This window comes from Merops nubicus, unplaced genomic scaffold (genome assembly GCF_000691845.1).
Source record: "Merops nubicus isolate BGI_N331 unplaced genomic scaffold, ASM69184v1 scaffold44239, whole genome shotgun sequence".
Classification (NCBI taxonomy): Eukaryota; Metazoa; Chordata; class Aves; order Coraciiformes; family Meropidae; genus Merops; species Merops nubicus.
Genome location: NW_008633903.1, coordinates 1 through 26,158, shown reverse-complemented (window position 1 = coordinate 26,158; position 26,158 = coordinate 1). Strand labels below are relative to the sequence as shown.

The following is a 26,158-nucleotide window of genomic DNA, read 5'->3' as shown; positions in this document are numbered from 1 at the left end:
AGCTTGGAATAACTGAATGTTGTGTTACAAATACAAAGGTAATAAAGGTTTCTTTAATTTGAGGTTCTTGAAACTATTCTTATGAGCTGAAATTTCACCCACTTCTTTACATCAGACACACACTGCTCCTTTTCTCCCAGCCTTCTTTTAAAATATAATTAAATTACACTTTAAAGACCTTGATGGGTATTCTCTGTATTCTCTCATCATGCAACAGTAAGTGTGATTAATAACCCAGTTACTGAGCACTTAAGCTCATGGATCATTTCCATATAAAAACATTAACATTTTCTTCATTTTTAAAATGTACCTTTTATTTGAGTTAGAAGTTTATGCTTATGTGATAAAAGGGAGCAAAGCTAAAGTGTGAGTAAGTGTTTATTAACTTGCTAATAAGACAGACTTTTTCAGGCAAGATGTATTTATCTTAATTGGTAAAACTATTGCATCATCATTTAGCAAATTAATCCTTTCCAGACAAAGGAAGCAGCAGCAGTTTTATTTGCAGTGAGTGGTAATAAACTTGTCACATTCTGCATATCAATTTACACATTCTTACTTCCCTACTTAAATCAGTAACAGTGCAGCCCTTTGATCCCCAAAATAAGGCAATCCACAAACTAACGTTAGATTATAAGGAAATATGTCTACATATAACATCCATAATCAATCTTAGTTTGCAATCTGTGTGCAAACTCAATCTGCACATTCCTGGGACTGAATGTTACATTTCCTTTGAAAAGAGTGTGATTTGCATCTTTAGTAGAGGCATAAGAAAGCTTATTAAAAGGTACTTTAATTAACTGTTTTCCACAGTTTGTGAAAACAGAGCCTTAAGGCTGAAATTTACACTGATGCTGTTTTAAATAGCACTGATGTTGAATGTTGACATTTCACACAATTGCTGTGACATAGGGAAAGACTCGAAAGTTATAAAGTAGGTATGTTTATTGCGCGCAGATGCACGGGGGATCGCTCCACCACAAACGTGCATACCCGTAAAGGCAAGTCCTCCCACATTTATACAGTGAAACAATACATATTCATGTGACGCCTATACATATTCATTACCTAACCCCGCCTATTCTTGCTTCATATGTTAATTAGCTAATCAGTCCTTCGCGCTTGCACAGATCTTCCCAGAAATTATGGGCAGGGGTCTTCCGGATGTGGGCAGGGGTCTTCTGGATGTGGGCAGGGGTCTTTGGGAGGAAGAATATAGTCTTCCTCGCAGTGTGCTCTTCACCCTTTCCCTAGAATGTGATGATTTCTCAACCCTGTAGAGTCTTTATCAGTCTGAGCTAATTCATGTCCTTGTTTACCATCCGGCAAGGGATTTATGGCCTTTTTTTTGTGACGGGTGCCATGTTCCTTATGGTTGCCTTCTAGATGAGGTGGGAATATTCTTTTCATGGTTGAGTGTTCTTCTCAGGGTTGGTTTTAGATAGATAAGGTCAGAATGTCCCTTCTATCTGTAAATAAGTCCTTGCTAGCAAGAGAAGGCAAACTTTTTCCATTTATTAGCTGTCTCTTTTCCTCTTAGGCTATATGATACTATTCTATACTCTAAAATTCTTAATATGTATAATTAACCATTATTTTCTATCTATTACTATTCTTACGCCATATCAGAGACAACTACACATATGTCTTTTATACATAAAAATGCACTCCAAAATTCATGCGTTGGTTCAGTATGGCATAAATGATATTCCACATAAAAACAACTGTCAGAAATATTCCAGTGTACTGGGTAGTGTTACACCAAAAGCACAATTTCCATTACTTCATTCCTTTTTCTTATGATTTATTTTCTATAATATCTCAGTCCTTTTCATGAAACGCTGAACAGGCATAGAATTCTGAATAACCACCTATGGCAGGTTAGGAATCTTCTCATTTATATCTGATTTCTGAAAGTGTTCAGCCAGAATACTTAAGTAGCGCCATATATGAAGATCCAAGACGTCTAATTATTTAGCCAAATTTCATGTTCTTTGACACAGCTGGATTGCTTCTGATAGCTTATCACCTTGAGAAGAGTCAACCTTATATTATGAAGTATCCTGGAGGGATATAATGCATAGAAGTCTGTGCATTACTAGCTGTTAAAACAATCTCTGTGCATTTTAGGAACAATTTAGGGACAGGTAACAGTTTTCTCCTACTTTCTCTGCACAATGAAACCTGGCCCATAAAATCCTTAAAACACAGAAAGATCACTTAAATAGAAAGGAAGTTCATTTCTTGGAAGGCTTGTGTTTGCTATTGGAGAGTGGAGAAGGAATGACCAGGAAACTCTGGAGGAGAAGGGAGGAAAGAGGACACCCCTGTTAAAATAAAAATCAACTCTAGTTAATTACCATTGTTCTGAACATTTACTCCATCTTTACTAGACATTATCTGACAGATAACAGTTCCTAAGAATTATCTGCTGGATTTAACCTGAACTGTGAATCATGAACTGTGAATGGTTTCACTGTAAACTGTGAGAATGTGTTTATCGAGAAACATGCAAGTCTTAGAAGTGGGCCTCTTAAAAGATCAGCTGCTTTTCTTAGGTCTCACTGAAGAAAAAGCCAATGGGTACATATTTAAGCAGTTGTTTGTAGTCAGAGAAACTCTGCAGATATCCAGACCTGCATTCTGAACAATCTCTTGCCAATTGGACAGTTAGCAGAAACTTAACAGCTTGTTATGTTTTTGAAGGGAGCAGAGATAGCATGTAGCTAGTATAATACAGGCTATTCTGCAGCTTTATTTTCATTCTACCTTCCCATTTTCTATCTCCCTGAGCTTTTTACAGTTTGTCTACACAGTGGTGTCTCTCCAGATTAAACTTCTTTTCTTGGTTTTAAGTATGTCTGGAAAGGAATATGGCTCCTGGGAATGTAGCATGCATTGCTGCATTTTCAATACCTTTTGTTACGGAAGATCTGTGCTTGTCAGCACCAACAGCCTGGATCACTCTTCAAAATGAGCCATCAACTCACTATAGACAAAACGAATTTTGTCTGATGTCCAGCTTGCCCACAAGAAAGTAAGAGACATCTCAACTGTTTTAGCAGAGGACTTAGTAATGTTGGCTTAATGGTTGGACTTGATGATCTTAAAGGTCTCTTCCAACCTAAAGGATTCTATGATTCTAAAGGTGGTGTGCTATCTCCTTTCCTAGGGCATACACCCCAAGCAGTACAGGTCTCCCTCAGTCTGTGCACCATTTTGCCAAGAGAGCTGTGCATTGAATTAAGACCCTGACCAGCTAATGAAATTCTGCTTGGACATTATCTTTGTGGACAGTAACTGTGTTCAAATCTTCCCTTTCATTAAAAATCTCAAGTGTATGATTTACAGCCAAGTCTGAGACTTAGTGACTTACCTGCAAAAAAAAAAATCAAGAACAGGTCATAATGAAAAAAATCAAAATCAGAAGCACTTGGTGATGTGGACTTTTCACTTTTTATTGGAAAACAGTGGAATGTTAATTAATTACCAAATTATTTACAAGTAGTAATGTGGTTTTCTGGTCCTTCATGCCAGAACAAAATGAGCAGGTACATGGCCAAGGATTCTCATAGGAGCAGTTACTGTGCTTGGGGTGACAGCCACAATGAAAGTTCCTGACAGAGGTGGCATTACTGTGGTTCTCTTCTCTTTGCAGAAGTTGCTGACCTTGCTGAACATAAGAACATGTAGCTGTGATGTCAGAGGCCTCACACATCAACAGGATAAGCAGTGCCAAGCCATGGACTTTGTAAAACTACTCTCATCCCAGAATAAGGGTTTTATTAAGTGCTTTCAGCTTCATTTTCTCTATATGTTTTTTGATTTTCTCTCCGAGCTCGTTGTTTGGGGGTTGGAAATGTCCATCTGGATGTTTGTGCAAGTCTCTGCAAGAAATTTAAAAAGTCATTTGTGTTTATAATAGCTGGGGGAGCTACTTATGAATGCTTACAAAAACAAAGGAAGATACACTCACACATAATTTATCTCTCTTTTATAATTGTCACAGAGGGTATTCCATTATTTATGCAGGACTGGAAAAGGAGTGAAACTGTAAAAAGAATGTTCACTCTTGGCTTGGACAGTGGGGAAAAGTAACCATCTGATAGGGAAACAGATACTAGACTGAGTTCTAGGTTTTAACTCTGAGGGAGTGTATGCTGTAATGGCCAGAACAGGAGTATCCACACGAAAAACTAATTTGCCTTAAGGATAAAATGCTGAAGGTGCTGTAGAGGAGCAATGTGTGCTCTGCCACCTAGTGTAACACCACCCCGTGGATAAGAGCAAAGAACCTTCCAGTGACAAAAGAAAGGATTGGGACTTCAGTGTTTGCTAGTAAATTTTTGTTCCCCTCTTTTCAAAGCCAAAGACATAGGGAAGCTTCCATCAAGTAAATAACAATGCCCAGATCTTTTTAATATAGAAAAGTATTTTCATTTTTGAAGAAAACCTCTAAATCGTCAAAAAGAAAGAACCTTATGGTTTCAAAACTACTTACCCAGGAATGGCACTGTGCAGCACTGTATCGCTGTGGGGAAAAAAGTCACTCTTTAGTTACACAAGCTATCCCAAACCCCCATCTTCTGGCAAGCAAAGTAGCACAAAATGCAAAAAGTGGCACTGTCAGACACACCTTCATTTTCACAGCAAATTATTTTCAGTCAATGCTGTAGGAATCACCACAGACCAATCTGTGTTTTGTCAGAGGGCTCACAATACACAGCACTGTTTTAAAGTTTAATGGCTGATAGTTGCACAGGATTTGAACATCAGTCTAACAATTTCCCTCTACAGTTAAAGAAAATGAGACATTAAAATCACTTCATAGCTCGTATAGTTTAAGGCTATTATGTACATAGTGATGTCTAATCCACATTGTGCCAATTTAAAGAGGGGACAACGGTTAGAAAGATTAATTAATTTGCTCCAAATCACACAAAGTATCTGTGAAAACACAGGTTTAGAACTCATCACTTTCTGCTGCCCTGCTCTGAGCTCTTGCATTTATCCTACCCAAACTGCCTGCTGCTCAAGCCCACTGCCCTCAGTGTCCCATTTACCAGCCTGAACACCTCCTTGCATCCTTCCTGCAACATCACATACTCCCAGGCTTCACACAGTGCATTCACTTCCACTTCCAGCACCACAGAACTGCTGGGTAGTTCTGAAATGCTGCCCTGGAACCATGGTGGTAATCACCAACCTCATCAAAGACCCATTCATCTCTCAGAGCTTTCCTTGTCCTCAGGTTCCCCCTCAAGGTTTCTCTGCTGAGCTGCAGACTCAGAACACTGGCCTGACAATGCTGTAGGCAAAAGGCAGAATTTGACCACTACAGTGGCCAGTTTACAATGTTTTAGGGAACAGGCAATGCTGTGCTTATGAATGCAACTGATTTTACATACTGTGCTGTCTGCCTAAAACACAGCGTGTGGTGGTGAAGTGTGAAGCACAGAGAGCAGAGCAAAAGTGGCCCACTCCCAGGAACAGTCTTGGAGAAAAGCACCACGCTGGGGGAAATTCTAAGGGCTCATTCCTCTGCCAGCATTGATAAATACCTAACCAAAAGGGTCACTGAAAAGGACATGCCAAGAACACTGAATGTCTCTTCGAAGGCAAGAAAACTGCCTCAACTATTAGATCATACCGATAAAACTGAAGTCAGAGACATCCAGGCCAGTGTGTCAAATTCACAGCTGCTTTCTGAAGTCACATCTGGAGATCACATTAGCAGAGCAAATTTGCTTAAAGTACCAGATCTGCACCCCACTGGAGCCCCTAAAGCATCTTAGTATGACTTCCTATGTAATTCTGAAGGGAATGCTTGTCTTTAGATTCTTTCCCATTCCTCTCCCCTAATTTCAAACATACCTACCTTTCTTTTCCCAACTTCTCTCTGCCACCTTCTGAGAGTGCCTGCCCAATCTGTGGAAATTCAGCTCTCACCATCTCTGGAGTAAGAATCATTTTGAACTCAGTTTCATCTGTCTCACTAAAAATTAGTAGGATGAAGAACAATCAGGGTTTACTCTTTTAAAAGTATTTTTGAGCCAACAACAACAAAACCAAAAAGTATGCTTTATGCAAGAGAGTCTTTGTACTTCTGCCTTTGAGGGTTTCCCAGGACAGGTTTAGACAAATCCATACAAGTGGTTAAGACTTAATCACACTGAATACAAAATAGAGAAGAAACTTACTGGTCAATAATGTTTTCCCTGTCCCTGTCAGGCAAGTCATGCAGCATGGGTGGTCCATTTCTTGGAAGCATATCTAAACTATAAGGATCCCTGTGATGGAAATGGTATTAGTTTAAGATGAATAGAGAGTAACTGCACTCAGTGCTTATATTTTGAAGCTTCACAGTAGTTGTAGTTTCAGTGAAGATGATGTACTTTTAAATACTCCTGGAAAATCTGAGTACACCAGCAACTGCTGTGATATGAGGGAACGTGAGCCTGAGCAATGTTGGCTACCACCAGCTGAGGTGCCCATATGTTAAAGGTTTTACTGTTTATACTTCTGCAGGACAGAGTTTGTACCTCCCAGGGTCTTCTGCCACTGAATCAAAAAGTATTCATGGGAGATGTCATTGAAAGTCCAGATGGAACTGTCCCATACAGGGCTAGGTACTTCTTCTAATTATAGTGTTCTTAACCCATCCCACTTTTAGCTGTGGAACTAGTTACTGGTCAATGTAGTTACAGAGAGCAGAAACTGGTGCAGCATAGAGACACTGTATATTCAAATTCTTTCTTACCTAGGTATTGTACTTGTCAATGTGGGAGTGTCAGAAAAAGTGGAGTACACCACTGGCAAGAATTTTCTCCATTCCATTACTCCACAAATCACTTCCTGAAATGACAAGTGCAACAGCAATCAGATCTCTAATACATAGCACAGTGGGGAAGAGAGGCTTGCAGGACAGAACATCTGACTTCTTGGCTGAGAATTGAATTTGAGGGGCTGCAGTTCTCCATATTTAGAAGATGCTTCCACTGAAAGGTCATGAAAATACAGTAGAGAGGGAAAAGAAGGAAAGAGCAGAGAAAAGGATAAATAAGAGACATCGATAAAGCTTAACAAGTTATTCTGACACATGTACTGACTATTTAGGTGCATGCATAACTTATATTTGAAAATGTCTTCTATCTAGAATGGCTCCTCATCTTCATTTTTGATTCCTTGGAGTAAATTTTCAGCATGGCCACACTCAAGCCAGGTACTCATACACTAAACCCAAAAGGCCTTACCTTGTGATCCAAAAATTTCTTTTGTGTGACTGGAATACTGGATCCTTTGGGACATTCCTTGTTAAAGGTATATTTTGGATGAGGACAAAGATGATATTCAATACTTGTTTCAGAATAGGCCAAAGGAGGTAAAACTGGAAATAATCCTGGAGTGGGGTTCTAAAAACAAAGAAGAGATTATTTTTAAAAAAAAATTCTGAGCACCATAAAGAAATAAACTGGTGAAAATTCAGTTCTTACAATTAATGTAGTCTCCCCAGATTCACACGTTTGTCTCATTGTGACTGTTCTGTTTGGTGTGATCCTTTATTCTCTGTCTCTTCCCCTCATCAGAGATCCATTGCTTATCTATACTCTCTGCTGTCTAAAATGCATCAGTTTAGGTGTTGCTTCCAAGTTTGGAAGAAAGAACTCTTGCCTGATTACTCCAAAGTCCATTGCTGATTCTCTGAACAGTTCAGAATGCAAGAATGGGAACTGTCTACACTGTGGTAGAAGCTAGTGAACATTTTGCCAGCTATTTCACTGCACTAGTTTCTGTTTCTGAATAAATCCCCAGGCACAGAACTGGCCAAGATCATGGCTTTTCTTCTAACATCCAAATGGGGAAACAAATGGAGAAGACAGGAGGGGTCCCATGGTGTTCTAGGGAATGCTGGGATCTGTGTCCATTGGTGGAGTGTGACACTGGAAAGGTCTCCAGTTCCGTGCCATCACTGGCAACTTTGCCTCATCATCCCCCACCCTAAACTGATCAAATTCCACCTTAAGTGAAATGGTGCCCACCTCAGTGGGATGAGCTCTGTGACTCCTACCTTTCAGGGTTTGCACCTTGAAGGATTACTCTCAGTTCAGACAGTTTTATACATCTATCTGAGTAAAAGAATTGCCCACCAATTCCACGTCAGGTTCTGAGGAAACAAACACCTTTTCCCCTCCTTTCTAAAGTTCTTTGTGAACGTCAACTTCTACTTACAAAAATGCGAAGTGGGTTGCTCTCTGCAGGGTAGACTAAAGCTTGGGGAGGAACCAGTTTTAGGAGGCTGATGTCCCTTCCTGCTGCTTCTGGGGATGGTTTGTGAAAATCCATCCCCTGGGAGACCAAGTTAAGCTGCCCCTCAGGAGAAGCAATGACTCGAATCAACTCATCCTTAAAAAACACAAATGTGAAAGGTTTTCAGAGTGTAGTAAGCCTTTTGGTATAAAATGTTGAGACAAAATTAATCAAATATTTGTAGAAATGTAGGGTTAGGAGTGACTTTAGCAAAGTTTCTGTTTGAGATGACTCTTTACCTGAGCTCCCTGCCTCAGTGGTCGGGAAAGTTCTCGCGGTTTGTAACTTGTGGCTGCATAGTGTGTACAAAATGGCTGATACTTCATAATGCTGAAATGCTGAGGGACCTAAGTGCAAAGGAAAAATAGGTGCTGCAGGAAGAGGCAATAATCACTTTTGATTAACTCAGAGAGGGAGTGAAATATTCCAACTTTTTCATGGACACATCACATCTCTGTGGTAAAAGATACTTGGGTCACTGCTCTGGAACACACATGACCAAAATGTTGAGAAACCATACTTCACTAGGACAAGCTGAATGAGTGCATAAAAGAATACTTCTATTCTTGCTTTTCTGTGAAAGGTCATAGATTTAACAGTTTCTTGATCAAATATACTGAACTTAATGAGATTGAGAAAAGCTGTGTTAAGTAATATATGTAACACTAATAGATGAACCAATGCATAATAAGGGGAAAAGATGCTACAAGAAAGCTTCGAGACTTGTTACACCACTTGAAAAAAAGATAAAGTGGCTATTAAGCCAAAATCTACATTGATTTTAACCTGAAGAAATATTTTTCTTGGGGTGCAGAATTTGATCTTTTGCTACTCAAAAATTGGAGAGAAAAGGGTTTAGAAGTCAGGAGAAAAAATGGTTTTATACTCACAAAGTTAAATAAACATTATATATTTCAAGAAGGAGATGTTTACATTTCCTTTATAGGAATGAAGGAACTGAGTATGCAAAACTGGATGCCAAATAAATAGAAGACTTCCATTAGTTTCTAAACGGAAAAAGACTTTTATAGTGTCACTTTTATAAAACTCTAAAATCAAAAGAAAGTGTGTGCCATGCGAGGCTTGCAGTATCCTCATCCATAACAGGATTTTGTTGTTTGAGGTATTTTCCGCTGAGGTGATAAATCTCTCTGTCTGGAAAGAGGAGACTACTGCTGACTATGAGCTTGTTCCTTATGGAAACAGGTGAGATTTGTTTTTAATAAAAACATGCTAATCATAGAGCCATATTAAGGCAACATTTCTACTGGGCTGCACACTGGGGCCACTGAATCAGGCAGAAAACATGTCCAGCTGGACTGGTGAAAGAGAGGAACACGACCTAGCTGGGGGAGCTGTACTGACTCACCTTCAAGTCATAGAAAGGAAGAATGTGTCTGACTTTCACATCTACAGGTTCGATAGGAACTAGGCCAAGAGCACCAGGTGCCTGAAAGAATATAGTGTATTTAGAACCCAGTCATATGGTGGGCACTTTTGCACTGGCAGTAATCCATCAGCACAGCTACTTGAAATCATGTGGAAATAATTATGGAAACATTTTGTTTGATATTACTCCTCTTCTTTCTTGGACTTTGGCATTTTAGTTACTTTGTATTTCTTTTCTTTTGCAAAATCACTGATGTTAACTAACTCTGATCATCAATGCAGTTAACCCAAATATTTTTTCCTGTTTTCAGCAGCACCCTTAATAAATCCAAAATCCTGAATTAATTTGTCTGAACCCTGGAAGACCAGTCACACTGTGAAATTTTAATAAAGGCAGTATCGACCCTTGGGCTGATGTGTTCAGCAAAATCCTGTTTTGAGAGCTGGCCACCACTGTAGTTACTGTACATACCAAGTCATACTGCAACTCACGGGAACTGTAAGAGGGGAATTCAAAAGGCAAAATTCGTTCTTTAGATATGCTGCAAGAAAAGCCCTTGCATTCTTCACTCTTCTCTGGTTTGCTGAAACTCTTGCTTTCTGTCATAAACACAAAGCAAACATTAAGATTTGGTAATGTATCTGAATACATAGTTTCAAAAATAGAATCAAGCCACAGGATACATTTAATCTCTTCCTAAGACATGATATGTCTACAAAACCTGAGGTGGTATTTCCTAAAGGCTTTAAACACTACATCTACAGGATAGCAGGCACAATACGTTGGCTAGAAGACAGACCTAATTTCCTCTTCTCTAAAAGGACATTACACGCCACTCATTCCAGCATGGTCCCCCATCTCATTCTGCTCAGCAAGGCAGAGACAAATCAGAAGCCCTCTCTTACACTAACTGCCGTTACACCTTCTACTTGAAGCACTCCTGCAACTCCTGCATACTGGGAATTAAAAGTGTCTACTTGCAGAAGATGGAAAAGCCCTAATATGTTTCCATAGTTGTCAAATGGTGTATGTAGGAGGGAGCAGGAAATAAGAGACATAAATTCTTTTCTGTCCCCAACTGTGACTCCCATCCAAAGCCAGCTTCCTTCTATGAATGTTGAAGAAAAAGTGGCTTTTCCAGGCCAGCACTTTCATTTCACCTTAAATAAAAGTGATTGCTTGAAAGCACTTGTATGAGAAAATAATAAAAGGAAAACTCAACTCAGTGCTGACCACCTAGCCATGTATCTTGCGGTTCCTACTGTCTCATTTTACGGAGTTCAGATATTTTACCTTCACCACATACAGGTGTCTTTCCCTCGTCCATCTCCCATGCAATACACTCCTCTCATCCTATGTCTCTAGCCCCTTGGGCTCCACCTGATCTGTTTACCTACCTGCATGTTTCTCATATAGTCCCATCTGCCCTTTCACTGTTCCTCAGGCCTATAAGTAGAATCATAGAATAGTTCTGGTTGAAAGGGACCTTTAAAGATCCCCTAGTCCAACCCTGCTGCCATGGGCAGGGACATCTATCACAAGATCAGGTTGCTCAAAGCCCCATCCAGTCTGACCTTGAATACTTCCACTGATGGTGCATCCATAACTTTTGCCTTATTATTAAGTAGACAAGCTGCAAAGCTTCTAAGAAGAGTTAATCACATTTTTAAAATCTGGAAGAGGTTGGCTAGGGAAGTGGTAGAATCCCCATGGAAAGGGAACATTCCAGGTCAGGTTGGATGGGGCTCTGAGCAGCCTGATCTAGTTGAAGACATCCCTCCCCATGGCAGGGGGAATGGACTGGAAAACCTTTAAAGGTCCCTGCCAACCCAAAGGATTCTAAGATTCTATGATTCTGCCTTGTCAGAGTTACCTTTTGGGCTGGCAGACACCTTTGTAAAGACTCTGAGTTTACTTGTAACTCACCTGACACTGCAGTACACCCTGAATTATCATAACTCATGGCCAAAATATCAACTTGTTCTACTCCTTACCAGACACAGAACCTTCCTCCAAACCTCTGGCCTCCCTGGTTAGCCCACGGAACAGAAGCAGTAAATTATTTAGCCGAATCCGAATCACAATCTGAAAGAATGATTTAAAACTTTCATATAAAGCAAACAATCCAAAATTTACAACAATTGAAATATACCTACAACTGTCTTTATCCTACAGAGCTCACGCAGGCATCTCTATTTCAGATTTTTTACTCTAGTTTTATGTTCAGGAGGGATAAAATGCAGAGAGATGTAGAATGGATCTCAATTCTACAGTGACATTACACAACAAAAGAAGTTCAAACCTGCATTTAGTCTTACAAGTTCATAAGACTTTTTTTTTTGGCTAGGTCCTAATCCTTCAGCTCTGTTTATTGGCCTAAACAGCTTTAACAGTGGATAACACCCCATTGATCAGGGCCATGTGAATACTTGTAGCTCTGTGAAATAGAGTAACTAGCAACCTGCACTGTGCAATTTCTTTAGTGCCCTAGACCACAGGGTAGCAATGAAGAGTCCTAGGTTTTAATACTAGAAGGGGCCATTTAGCCACCTCCTCATTTGTACAGTGCAGGAAAGAGCATCTCATTTCAGGACATTCATATCAAGCCTAACACTGTGAATAGACTGGAAAAGTATATCCAAACTGGATATTAGGACACCTTTGCTTGCTAAATTTAGATTTACTGTGAAAAGAGCAGTGGAGATGCAAGACAATATTTAAACAAAATTAAATAAGTGATTTTAGTGATTATTCTTTAGCTTCCAGGCTTGAAGGGATCTTTGGAGGCCTGAGTCCAATCTTGTCTCTAAAGCAAGGTCAGCAATGAGATGGGACCAGATTGCTCAGGGCTTTATCCAGTTTAGTCTTGAAAACATCCAAGGATGTAGACTACATAACCTCCCAGGTAACCTGCTCCAAAGACTGGCTGTCCTCATGGTGAAAAAGGCTTTCCTTATAGACAATTTATACCTCTCCTATTTGAATTTATGCCCATTGTTTCCCATGTTCCCACCATACACCACTGCAAAGGTTTTAGCTACATCATCAATAACCTCCTCAAAGGTTTAGGAAGGTGCTTCCCTCGCTCTCCAGGCTAAGTGTCCCCTCACAGACTGAATGCTTCAGACCTCAACTGTCTTGGTGGCTCTCCAGCTTATTGATGTCGTTTTTGCACTAGGGGACCAGAACTGGACAGAGTGTTCTATAGACATTAAGAAATGTTCTTTTTTTGGTGCAAAAGTATTTTTTACTTCTTAAAAAAATCTAAATTCCTCTGCATTTGTTCAGTATTGATTACAATACTAAGAACCAGCTGACACACCAGCTGAAGCACCAGTTGAATACAAAATTTATTCCAGATCCTTATTTGCTGATGAAGTAGGGACATTTTTATCAAATGATCAAGTCTCTGGCTAGCTCTGAAGTCTCCTTACATGTTAGCTTGCATGTTCTCTTGTGCTGTTTCCAAGATATCATGCAATCACCCTGCATTCTGGTTGTTCACATTACCTTGTATGCTGCTTGTTGGAATTTCCTCAACATCCTGCTTCTGTGGTCCCAAGGGTCATTATGGAGCAAGTCAAATGTGGGATGGATGGTTGGATGCTACAAGGTTGTTTGGTGGTGTGTTTTCGGTTTTTTTTTTTAAAAAAAAAAGAAACAGAAAAGAAAAAAAGACACTCCTTTTACAGTGAGTCAAGGGAGAAATTTCTTCCAGCCCAAGCCACTCCTTGGCCTGAATCCATGTTATTTCTAAACACTGAAATTAAGTGAAGTGAAAACCTTTGCAGTACTGGCATTTAAGCAGAAGCCTTCACTGCAGAGCTTAACAGGAGGCAATCACCAAACATTTGCAGATGCAGTATGGGGAATGCAGAGGTAATGTAGCTTGGTCTGCCCCCACACAAATGACACCCACACACTATGACTTAAGTCATGGGCAGTCAGAGAGTGGAGGACTGGTAGTCCATGCTCTACTGAATACACACTTCTGCTTGCACAGGTGTGAAGTTGGAATGGCTGTAAGGGCTCAAACCAGAGGCCCAGCAAAACCAGTATCCTGTCTCCAGTAATGGCTGATAGCACCTATCTACACAAGGGAGAAAGACCATGGTAAACTTAGGGTGATGATTCTCCAGAATAACCTCCCCACCTCTAGTGTCCCTGTCTCTTGAGGCAGAGGTGATGTCTTTGTACTGAATACCTTAAATTGTCAGAATGCATTTTGAACACAAGTAAATCTCTTTCTTAATGCATGAATCTCCTCTCCAGTTTTAAATTGATGTGACAGAAGAAAATGGCACTACAGGAGGCCCCAGCAGCCCCAGAGTACAATATCTCTCAACAGGAGGGCAGTGGTTCAACCAATGTTTATATTAGGGAGGCCCTCAGAACACCAGCTCCACACAACCCCATGCCATGCTTCACCAAATGATTTTCAGCACTTTGTAACAGGCGTGAGAGTATAGTAAAAGACCAACTCCCACAGCTGTTATGTTCCTCAAGAAGGCAGCAGCAAGGTTCCTTTGTGTTGTTAATACTCAAAGTTCCTTCAGTAGCAGGGTATCTATTGAACAAAGCTCCTGATAATCCTAGGAAATGGGTCTTAGGAAGTACCTCACCACAGAGAAGGACAAGAAATATAAGAACCAGAAAAGTTCCTGTCAATCGACCTGCAGGTAAAGGCTGCAAATCTTGTGATATACTTAACCTTATGTTTAGGCAAGATAAAGCTACTCCTGAGAGAACTTCCAAAAACAAGCAAGTTGAATCTGAGGTTAGACCTGCAGATTTCTACTTATCTCTCATATTAGATCATCAGAAGGTGAGCTATACGTGTAGCACAGTGATTACTGTACTAAAAGCAAAATGGGAAATAAGATACTGACAGAAGTGGGAATATTATGAGGAAAAGTATTCAGTGCCAAGTATCTATGGCTGTTTGTTAATTTAGTAGGTGATAATATTATAAAAACAAACCTGGTCAACAGGCCTGATAACACGTCTGAAAGAAACTTCTACTTGTTTCCTTTGAAACTCCTGTTCTATGATAGGATCTCCTCTTTGGACCTAATTTGTCACCAGGAAGAACAATCACGTTAGTACAAAGCACCCAGTGAATTCTTTTCTTCCTTTCAACTAGTGGAATTCACAATATAACATTCTGGAGGTGCCTGGAAAAACACAGTCTTCATTCCCTTCTAGGGAGTGATTACTGCAACCTCTGGGCAAGTCAAACAAAGTGAAACTATGTCTTTTTGGGTCTGAGTTACAATCAGATCCCTGCCCTAATGAAGCACAGTTTGGTTAGCATAGCCAGAATCAGCCAGAGAGGGGTTACACAACCAAGTCCATGAGTTAGCACCTGAACAGGTCTCCCAGACAACAGTGCTGCAGCTTTCCCATGTTTTGTGAACACCTCTGACATGGTTTCCAATGGTGCCAGCTCTTTAACCTGTTCACTACTGATATAACTTCACTTCTGTGAGACACTCTCAAAGTGCTCAGGCATGCTGGATGAATACCAGTGCTTCTTTTCAGTGTGCCTCTTCCCTCCCAGTTCTACTTATCTATTGGTTTATTTCCAGGATACCATTATGTCTTAAAGACCTTAGGGTTATTTTGCAGTGTGAAATTTTCACAATTTTCATGAGGTTTTAGTTAGTAAAATGGAAGTAGATCAGTTAAAGGTCTCCAGGACAGTTGACACACATATAAATCAGTGATAAAACAATCTCACAATTTAGATCTTCTTTTTACTCACTTCCTCCTTTGTTAGTATTAAATATGTTTTCATATTAATTTCCTAATTCAATGTATAGATTTACCCTATGTATAAATAATTTTACACCCATAAACAGCTCCTTGGAAGTCACTGGGTTTGCATTGGTGTATGAAGAAAAACTGAAGATGTAGATCTTGATACAATTCACTAGTGCACTGGTGTGTTATCTAAAAGTATAAGTTTGATTTTAAATTTATAGAAAAAACAGTAAAGACTAACCTTATACTGTTCTTCTTCCCTCATTCGATTTTCAATAATCTCTTTTCTAAATTCCACAGAGATTGGATCTTTGCCTTTATGAACTTGCCTGCATTTACAGTGGAGGTAAGAAAAATGCTTTATTTAATGCACAGTTTGCTTTATTTAAAAGCTAACAGAATTATTATCCTCTTCCTATGGTGTCTAGGGTCCAAAATATTCAGCATAAGAGCAAATCTGTGGACTGCAAATGAAACCTCAGTGCTCTCACACACAAGACTAGGTTTTGCTTTATACCTTTTGATGTATGTATGCAGTTCTGCTCACTCCAAAATACATTTTAGCCTTGTTTTATTGACAACCATGACAAAAGCTTCCTTTGCCCCTAAAGGCACTAGATGAGATGCCTGAGAACAAGGTTAGGTGAAAAGCTTTTCAGCACATTTCTTTCTGATGCAACCATAATGTAATCAAAGACCACTCTGGGTACTACTATGAATTACTACTGAGACTGCTCTTAGGCAGAAGAGGAAAAAATGAAAGTAAATCAGCAGTAACTTAGCTGTAAAACAAACCTATCAGGACAAAAAATGGCAGGATTACACAGTTGTAGATATTGCATACATCATTCACAGAGGCCTTAGTTAAGCAAGCCACAGTGTTGTTCATGTGCTTAAATAACACTTACCACTTCAGATGATTTGCTTCCTCTTCCTGAATATTTTGGTTGACTTTTAGTTGAAATACAGCTTCCTTCATCTGTCTCGTTTTTATCCCTTCATTGCCTTGGCAAAGGGCTGCAGGAATATCAGAAAGCCATATCACACCTCAAACTAGATTGAATTTCTAATTGAAAAATCTGCCCATTATGATAACTGAGGACATTAACAGATAAAGCTAAGGTGAGATTTCTTAGAACAACGACAGTCATATAACTTCAGCAATCCTGAAGCTGAGCTCCTCATTAGAAATCTACAAATAATGCTAAGACCAAGTTTATGCTGCTTAATTACATTACCTTCTTTCAAGTCTTTAATCTTCACTTTCCCTGGTTCCTGATTCAAAACAGTAGCTACAGCATATGGATTTGACAAGTCTGTGGGGAATCTGAGGTTCTGGTATTCAATTTCCTGCAAGATATAAATTAACAGGAAGAAATAGAAACATGCAAGTTTTTTCAGCCCAGGGAAGTGCTTGTGATTATTATCTTTTCACACCTTTACTTTTTGAATAGGCCTCGTTCGTGGCTGGCTGAACTGGTCTCTTCTCCACACCATGCACTTCTCTGCAGATGCAGCTTTTTTCTCTGGACTTCGTTGTTTGTCAAAATGTTCTTTTCTAGGTGTCAGAAGCACAGAAATTGCTCTTATAAGTACTCTGTAAATGGCATATAAGTCTAGAAGATGCATTTATATCCCTTCTAGGTATACAAGGAGATAGGAAATTTCTCTCCCAGATTACAACTGGAACCAAACTTTCTACACTTCAGAATTCACAGAAAGTTAAGTACAGCCAAAAATACCTTATTGTTCTAAAAACTGTATCTTGAAAGGCCTCAGCAATAAGAATAACAGAGAGCAGGCACAACAGAAACTCAACACTTCTGTAAAGATCTATAACTTCTTGTTATTTTTATTTTGCTACAGTTTCACTTCATACAGATCAAGGCCTTTCTGAGCAAATTATGTAAGAGAGCAGGCAGATGTATTAACAGTTGAATTACAATAGAGCATTTTAAGTGTCCATAGATAGACGTGCTTAACATGGTTACACTAAAATTACATGAAAACTTGTTACATAGGTATTTTTTAGAACTGGGCAAAAATATTCCAAGATCAGTCAGTCACACATACGTTAGACCCAGATGTGGTGTTGATGTTCCTGTGAATACACATACATAGGGTTTTGAGTGAAACTGTGAAATCCATAACTGCATTGTCATTTGTGCTGTTCCATACTCAAGTGGGGAATATTTCACAGTTAATTCCACTTTCCCATTGCCTGGAATGATTCCTGTGATTAGAAGAGAAAAACAGTAAGAGCCCATCTAACATGAGCTCACTTAAGTATGCTGATATTGACTCTGGACTACTTTTTTTCAAAACAATATTAATGTTTGAATGGATGGCAGTAGGCCTGGAAAATATTTCACGTCTCTAAGTGTTTTTCAAGAACTACCAATTGCCAGATAAGGGGAAATATTTTGCAGTAGCCGAGAGATTTGACAGTAAGACTATAATATTTCCTACTGTTGTAAAAATGATTGCCTGTTTATACGCAGAAATTTTCACTTGCATCTGCCAGTCTTAAGTCTCTGGCACTTCCTGCTTTCCTGAGCAAAACATTATGAACACATTCCTCTGTGCTCTTCCAAGCTGGGAGAATTATCTGGGTTTGACACATTACCTGTCTCTACTTGGTTTTATTTCCCTATTATCTTTTCCATTATTTTCTCAGCCACTTTAACCACCCCTCACATCACTGAACATTCAGTGAAATCCCAGGACACAGGCCCTGATGCTCCTCACCACTTCTGCAAAAAGGAGTTTATTCAGCTCATCAGAAATATTAATTTTTCATCTCTGTGAAAAGACCTTTGGCTGGTTTTCTGCATCCTGTAGTTTTAAAAACCAGCTAGTTTCATTGTTTCAGGGATTTTTGTGTGTGTTAGAGTCTTTCATCAGTAATTTAATCATTAATTAACTTGTTAGAGTATTTCACCGTTACTGATTTCAGAGCACAACGGCTTGAGTAAGAGCTAAAGATTTTCAGTGCTTTTCAGATGGCCTTCAGAGTTTCTAGCTACCAAAGTTTCTGACTTAACTTTTACTGGGTTGATGTTTTTTCTGGGAGGTCTGCAGCTGGGCATTGACAGATATTGACTGATATTTATCAGCCTCCATTTACCTGGAAACACTCTGAGGCAAAGGCTTTTTGTGTATGGCACAGAATACACTATCATAACTAACTACACTTAACAAATACAGGTTCACTATTTAGAATTTGAAATAAGTCCAATCTACCAAATGTTGGCTGGACGGTGAAGGCTCTGTGAGGCTGAATAAAATCAATGTGGAATTCAAAGTCTATGGGACAGCTGCACTGCAACGGGATAACATACTCCTTACTGAAAAGAGAGAAAGGAAGAAAAATTAATGAAACTACAGTTGATAAATTACCATCCAGAAGATTATTTTATACACAACATGCACTGAATTTATTTGTGTTCAGAGGGATGGATTACTTATTAATGTGAAAATAGTAATTCCTTGATGTTCCAAAATAGAAAAATATTTCAGATCTTTCATTCAGTAAGGAAATGAGAATGAACTCTTCCTTTAAATGCTGGATATTTTATATCTGGACTTAACTTTCTCCTAACCATACAGAATATGGTTACAGAAAAATTTATAAAACTTACTTTTTAAAAGTCATTTAAGTGTATCCTCAAATTCTTACAAACTACAACATCTAGCAAGTAGAAATAATCTAACCTGGAGCAACAGTAAGTGCAGAACCAGAAACAAGTTTTCTCCCATGGCCCTCCTTGGGGAGGACAGTAAAGAAAGACTGTGCAGCATTCAGAAGTGTTGAAAACCTGAGCACATCAGAATGACTGGACTTTAACCATTGCAGAAATAAAGATGCCATGGCCTGATTCTCATAAAAGCCTTTTATGTCTCCCACAGACTGTGTGAGAGGCATTAGCCCACACCTATTCAAGCTGTCTTGCTTTTATACGACTCTATTTTCACATATCAAATTGAAACACAAAAGCATGGGACTAGCCACCATCCTACAAATCAAGACCAATTTACCCAGGCTTATTTCTGGGTTTTGTAAACTGTCTGACTGAAATCCTATCCTGCTGATTAGCAAAGAACGAGTATTATACACAGTGCTCCTTTGGAAAGCACATTTTGAAATGCCTAAGGAAATAAACAATAGCAAAGTCCTTTTTTCTTCTGCCTTAATATGACCTGTTCATGAAGAAGATGTAACAGCACACTGGGGAGGCAATTTTTTTTTTAGGTATAGTGCAGCTTGTACAGTAACCAAAAGGCCTCAAAAACATGATAATTGTGCTGTCTGGTGCCTCAGGGACCTTCTGTACCTAAAGAGAAAGCTGGGTGGCAGAATACAGGTCTTATCCTACACTTAGGGAAGTAAAAGGCAGTTTTTCCATTGACCCTAGTGGGCTATGGATTGAGTCTAAAAGCCTTTGGGTTCTGTACAATAACATGTATCTCGGAGAGCTTTCATTTTAAGAAAAGTTTTTAGCAGACTAATGATGAAAAATACTAGCAAAAATTAGGGTTTGAAACAATCACTTTTCTCTTCAGGAACTCTTTCAAATTCTCTCAGAGGTACCTGTAAGCATCCCTGTTGTGTTGAAAATTAAATTCCCATTATTTAAAATAGTATTTTGTACTTTCTAATATCTTCTCTGTATTTTGAGAGTATGAAAATTTTGCACACTTCAATACCCATTATAAAAATGGAGCAAATATACAGAATCACATCATGCTTACAGGCACCCAGGAAGTCAGGACTTACGTTCAGTCCTGTGAGGAAGCTCTAACATCACTTCTGATGGTTTCACTAGAGTTCAACAGATTAAGGGGGATTAGAAAATCAAATAAAACCCCCCGAAATGTTAATTTTCCAGTGCTGGGCTCATTTTTACTGCAGAATTTTCTATTTTGTGAGTGCCTTGCCTCTTCATATTTCCGTGCCTCAGTAAAATTAATTAATTAGTTCCAACTCACAGGATAAAACAAATCCTAGCTGCTAAAAACAAATCCTAGCTGCTAAAACTTTCAGTTCCTAGAATTCACTCAGATCTTTAGACTAACACAAATCACCATAATTACAACTAATATAGCCAATATACTACAGAACTAAACCCTAATCAACACGGTCTCCCTTCTCCTTTTCCATTTCCTAGTTCCTATTAACAGCTATCACTAATTACTTCACAAGAATAGTCAGTGTTACACCTATGCAACAGAGAGAGTAAGGTGAAGTCTATTCCGTTTAGAGCTCCACATCAGAAGATCACTTGAGACATTTTTAAATAGAGGAAGCAAATCTAACGACTGATCAACTTCTGGACTGAGGTTAGCTACTTGCTATCATACCTGCCATTCCCAGCTCATACCTTCATTTTGAGGACCCTACACCTTGAAAGGAAGATCCATTCACTTAGGACTTTAACACTAAAAACACATAGAATTTGGGAGTGTACACATTATGAACAACACACATATTGCTTCACCATATGATGAATGAAGTGAGACAGCACCAGTTTAGACTAACTGAAACCCCAGTTCCATCTATGTATACGTGTAGTTTGCACAGCATTAACTTTCCGGTGAATGTGAGATTGAAAGTGTCCATATATGGAATTATTTTGCAGTACAGATTGTAGCTGACTTCCTTAAAATTTCGAAGATGTTAAGTTGTGCAAATAGATGAAAATGAGATTTTTTTTCAAATTTTGGGCATGTCTTACAAAATGTGGACAAATACCTGTCCTTAACTCACCTCTTACCAACTGGTACGTCAGACAAATTTATAAATGATGGAAATTCTACAACATTCACAGTAGGATAAGCATGCACAGGAATGACTAATGTGTCTTCACCCTGAAAAAATAAAAGAGTAAATATTTATTTTTTACAATGAATAAATTTTACTGAAAGAATGAAAAAGTTTCTGTAGTAGTTGGCCAGTGAGTGGGCATAAAACACCTTCAAGATCATCACTGAGTTGCACCTCAGGATATTGATATTCTACTTGCTTTCAGTATCCATCTCTCCATACTCTCAGCAACTATCTAGAGCTCCTCTAAGCCTGCTCAGCTAAGACATTATATCAGTGTGGCACGAAGACTGATCTACTGGCAAAGAACAGCAGAATAAGGAAGACAGTCTACCCACAACTCTGGGACGTTTACAGACAGAAAAATTTAACTGCTTAAAATGAAAAACTCCAATCCAGACTTACTTGGAACAAACCCCTGTGGCTCTAGGAGATTAACTGTACTTTTACTTTATCATAATCATCATGTCCTAATAGCTGTTTCTTTCCATCACAACTGCAAATCTATTTCAGAATGAATCCTCACCTGGCAGTGGATTCGGACGCAGTCATAGTAATACCGCCACTCATCAGGACAAAACTCAACAGTGACTGTATATGACAAGCCAGGGACAAGCCGGTGCTAGAAAATGACCCAAAATAAGACAAAACGCATGTAAAAGCCACTTAAATAGCTCAAATATAGTGCTGGATGCTAAAAGCAGGGTGAAGGCTTTCTGCCACTTACTGTTTTATTGTATTTGATCTGAAAATATTCTGTCTGGGGTGGTATTATGTGAAGGTTTATTACGTCACTGGAAATATTTATCAGCTTCTGCAGAACAAAAGAAAACCAAACCAGCAAAACATTTGATAAGATGTCAATTGAGAACACCAACTGTACTTTTTGTGACACTATCCATAGCAAAGAAACTGCATTCAACAAGGAAGTAATAATTTTTACTTCAGCAGAAATATTTCTGAATATGCTCTGAACTGAAAATTATATAAACATAGCATCTATATTTTTATTCTTTGGAACCAAGATGCAATTCCTTACCTAGGAATAACAGTCTTGCTAAAGAAGACACAACCAATGAATTAAATTTTAGTCCTGTTTTGCTTATGTACAAAATGAACAAAAAAGAAAACAACCTATTGACTTCACGTTTACAGAGGTCTAAAACAATAAAAAGCATGTAATATTCCATGGTTTTGTTTTGGATCACAAAACAACAAACCTTTAGATGGTGACAGTTCAGCTTGTAAAACCTCCACAACTTGTTTATTTTCATTATATTTGGAGAACCTAGTCCCCCATAATCACCCAACCTCTGCCTCAAACCACTTACCACATAAATGAAGAAGGCAGACAGAGGGAAAGCAGAGAGAAGAAAAGGAAATACCCAAACTATTCACAAGGAAAAGCAATCAAACAGATGCATTGAGTTTCTTTCCTTAGATTAAATTGCTCTTGGCAGAGGGCCAGAGGTGCTTTCAAGATTTTCCCACCAGCGAACATGTTTGCAGACACCGTGACATCCAAGTACATTTTGAAAACAGAGTTAAAGCGTGAATTCTTCATTCATGATGTGCAAGTCAGATATCACTAACGTTGCTCACAGACATGAGAAACAGAAAGGTAAAAGAGAGTCTGCAAAGGACAGTGATGCACTCAGCATGGTTCTTGTTGGTTTTGTTACTGCATGGATTTTAAGTTAGACCACTCCACAGAGCAAAAGGTCTCACAGCCACAAGCAGTCTACTCAGCTTCTCTTGTCCTTTAATGAGCCCCAAAAGAATCCGTCCCTGCTCTGGCACTTACCAGTGTCTGTTGGTGATGTCTTCCAACTTCATACCCTCCATAGTGTAGCACAGCAGGCTCAGCCTGTATAACCTTGCTCCTGTGAACTTCTGAAAAAATCTCTACAGAGATAGATAATAAAACAAGGAGAAAAGGACACCAGGGGAAACACATGATGATTGGTACTTCCATTGAGTAGGTATATTTATGTTGCATTTAATGTTCTAAAGAGAAAACATTGAGATAGTGACTATTCCTCCTGCTTAGCAGGCATGACTCTTTAAACGAACAGTCAAAGCAGCATCTACTACCCCAGCAGAGCCATGACCCTGTCACCAGTTTATTTCTTGGCATCATGGCTTCAACAAGCCACTCCAAAACCTGAGGGTCAGCCAGGATCAGTACAGCCTCTTTCCTTCCCGATTGCCTCTCCTACAATCTGGGCTCCCAGGAAGATGCAATTTAAGCAACAGGATGGGAGTTTTGCCTGTGAGTTGCAAAAACAAATAATAGCAAAATTCCTCCTAAGATGGCTGCAAGGTAGGGGAACTGTCAGAGAGTAGAAACTGACTTGATTCCAGCAGGTGATTGGGGACAGCAGGTCTTTTTTCAGGCTCCTCCACGAGGCTGCCCAGAAGGACACTGGGTATTTTCTTGAAGCATTTCTTAGCAGTTGTGATTTCTGTGGAAGCCGATTGAACCACGTCCATGTTAGGACTGAAGTTGAGTCCAAAGGGTACCAAAACTCCTCCAACCCTGGGAGTGAAACAAAATAACAGAATGATCAAAATGTCTTCTCTTGTACTGGTAACATTGGTTGCCTAAAACCTCCAATAACCATTTGGGAGAGGGAGGTACTTTATTTTCCTACTGAAGCAGTTGTAGTACAAGGAAAGATTGATCCCAGGAAACCCTGTTCCCACCACAAGCTCTAGCACTTTGGGCATGTTCCTCTGTTCTAGGGCTTACTGGGGACATTTGGCTTTCAGGGCTGCGTAAAACACCTCTCTCTTCCTTCACGTACTCCAGCACAGAGAAGGAGAGAAGGTTCTTCTCATAATTCCACTATCCAAACCTATTTATGCAGAGATGTTCTTCCAACATCTCCTGAATGTTTGGGTTGTTAACTTGTAGATTAATTTTTAACTTTTAAATATTAATATGAGGGATAAAAAAATTGGCATTTGAATCTTTATTTGGATAGCAGCATCTGGGTTATTTGTTTAGTGAAGATAACTGTAAACCCAGAAGGCCACGGGTGTTAGAGATCCTGTGTTAAGTAAGCACCGTTATCAGAACATAAACTTCTCTAATGACAAGTGCAAATATTACACAATAACAACACCAGACACAATCCACCCACAGAAGTTATCTTCATAAATATAGCACGTAGCCCTTGGCTCTCCTACGAAGCAGACAACTGCACAGAGGAAAAAAACAAGACACTTTTGGAAACAGTACTGAGTTCTAAAGGCATGATGGCTTTTTCATCCCCCAAGAAGGTGGCTGACAAAACCTTCATTTTGTATTTGTTCTTCATGAAGGGAAGGCTGGCGCACAGCTCAGGATGGTGCTGCACTTCTATCAATGCAGAGTTGAACTCACCCAGTGACAGACAACGGAGTCGTCCTGCCAGGCTGTGGTCACAAGGCACCTTCCTGCTCCCGGGCAGTGGCACAAAGGCTGGTTAGCTGCTTTGACAACAGAGTTTGGCTGTATGATCCACGCTGCGGCAGCACTTAAAGACACAACAGCTCCAAAGTTGAATGGTTAGTACCAGGAGCCACGTTGTGTTTGTTCTAGCCTTTTAACACTCTCATACTGGCTTGAATGACCTTAAAGGGTCCCAACCTAAAATAAACACTGATCAGTAAAGGTTTGAGGGGACTAGAGCAGAGAGGAGCATCAAATCAATGCCCAACATTCCTGGGTCAGAACTTCTAAGGGTGGAAGACATCCACCTCCCTGATTACATTTTATGGTCCCATCTCTGTTATTTGTCTGGTTTTCTAGTCTGCTTTAGATCTTTCAGGCTAAAGTTGAGAGGTGCTTCAAGCTCATGAATTGCTATGTTGATTTATGGCCTTGTGCACTACTGAATAATAAATAAACAAGAAGCATAAAATAATGTACCACCAGTACCTCTGGGCTTAATAATATTTTCCTCTCCGTGGTTGCAAGCACAAAGTTTCCACTTGTAAGGGAGTATTTGTAAGAGGAACTGCATTATTGTACACAGCAGTAAATTTCTTCTGAGGTGGTGAGACCAACCAAACCCGAACAAAAACATGCTAAAAATTTTTTAAACACAAGGCTTAACATTCTTTCCACTCGTGTTGTTCACCTTTAATCTATACAACTGCCATCCTCCTTCTCTTGGTCAGCATTCCCCATCAGGAGTACAAGTTTTGAAAAGCTGTAGACAAACCTATAGTAGCAAAGGATTCCCAGAGTAATCTGAGCAGTAATTTAAAGTGATGCTACAATCACCACTCACCAACTTAATAATACACTGCAGTATCCCTCAGAGGGCTAATACAGGATGAATGTTTTAGGTTTAGGTTGGATGTTAGGAAGAATTTCTTTACTGACAGAGTGGTGAGGCAGTCGACCAGGCTGCCCAGGGAGGTGGTGCAGTCATCATCCCTGGGGGTGTTCAAAACACATGTACCTGGGGACATGGTTTAACGGTCCATGTTGGGTGATGGTTGAACTTGATGATCTTAGAGGTCTTTTCCAGCCTTAATGGTTCTATGATTCTATGACAACAGGAGAATCCTGGGACTGTGAAGTCCTCATTCCCTTGGAGGCACAGGCAAAACTCACGCCAAAACCCTTCAGGCCAAGGTATCACCCTTCTTCAGCCAGTGCTTGGGCTTCCTAACCCCTTTTTGTCCCGCATTTCTCCTAGCCCACCTCACCACCAGGACGGGAGCGGTGTGACACCTATTGCGTGAGGCTTGCAAAAGCTCTAGGAGCAGTGCGAAACCTGCTTTAAGGTCCACGTTGTGTAATTCGGCTGGCGGAGTTTCTCGGCGGGCAGAAGGGTTCACAGCCCCTCACCACGCACCTCTGCCGCCGCCTCCTC

At 39.6% G+C, this 26,158-nt stretch overlaps 1 protein-coding gene across 1 annotated transcript; it reads right to left on the bottom strand.

Moving 5' to 3' along the window:
* Positions 1 to 3,766: 3,766 nt before the first annotated feature.
* Positions 3,767 to 23,780, bottom strand: CFAP221 (cilia and flagella associated protein 221). The gene is made up of 23 exons (XM_008948401.1): positions 23,642 to 23,780; positions 23,092 to 23,192; positions 22,015 to 22,101; positions 21,814 to 21,909; positions 21,231 to 21,331; positions 18,707 to 18,810; positions 17,537 to 17,696; positions 16,901 to 17,021; positions 16,702 to 16,813; positions 16,372 to 16,480; positions 15,705 to 15,792; positions 14,681 to 14,770; positions 13,211 to 13,306; positions 11,695 to 11,785; positions 10,172 to 10,299; positions 9,680 to 9,760; positions 8,550 to 8,657; positions 8,233 to 8,406; positions 7,257 to 7,415; positions 6,764 to 6,858; positions 6,204 to 6,293; positions 5,882 to 5,998; positions 3,767 to 3,890 (listed from the first exon to the last, which is right to left on the bottom strand). Exons 1-23 carry the CDS (start codon positions 23,778 to 23,780, stop codon positions 3,767 to 3,769), a joined length of 2,571 nt encoding a protein of 856 aa, XP_008946649.1.
* Positions 23,781 to 26,158: the final 2,378 nt, after the last annotated feature.

Excerpts from the sequence above, each read along its gene's own strand:
- CFAP221 (XM_008948401.1), bottom strand. The coding sequence starts at position 23,780 with ATGGACGTGGTTCAATCGGCTTCCACAGAAATCACAACTGCTAAGAAA. Across the intron at positions 22,102-23,091 it reads GACATCACCAACAGACACTG|AAGCTGATAAATATTTCCAG; the intron begins GTAAGTGCCAGA and ends TTTGTTCTGCAG. Across the intron at positions 17,022-17,536 it reads ACACCACATCTGGGTCTAAC|AAAAGAACATTTTGACAAAC; the intron begins GTATGTGTGACT and ends TCTGACACCTAG.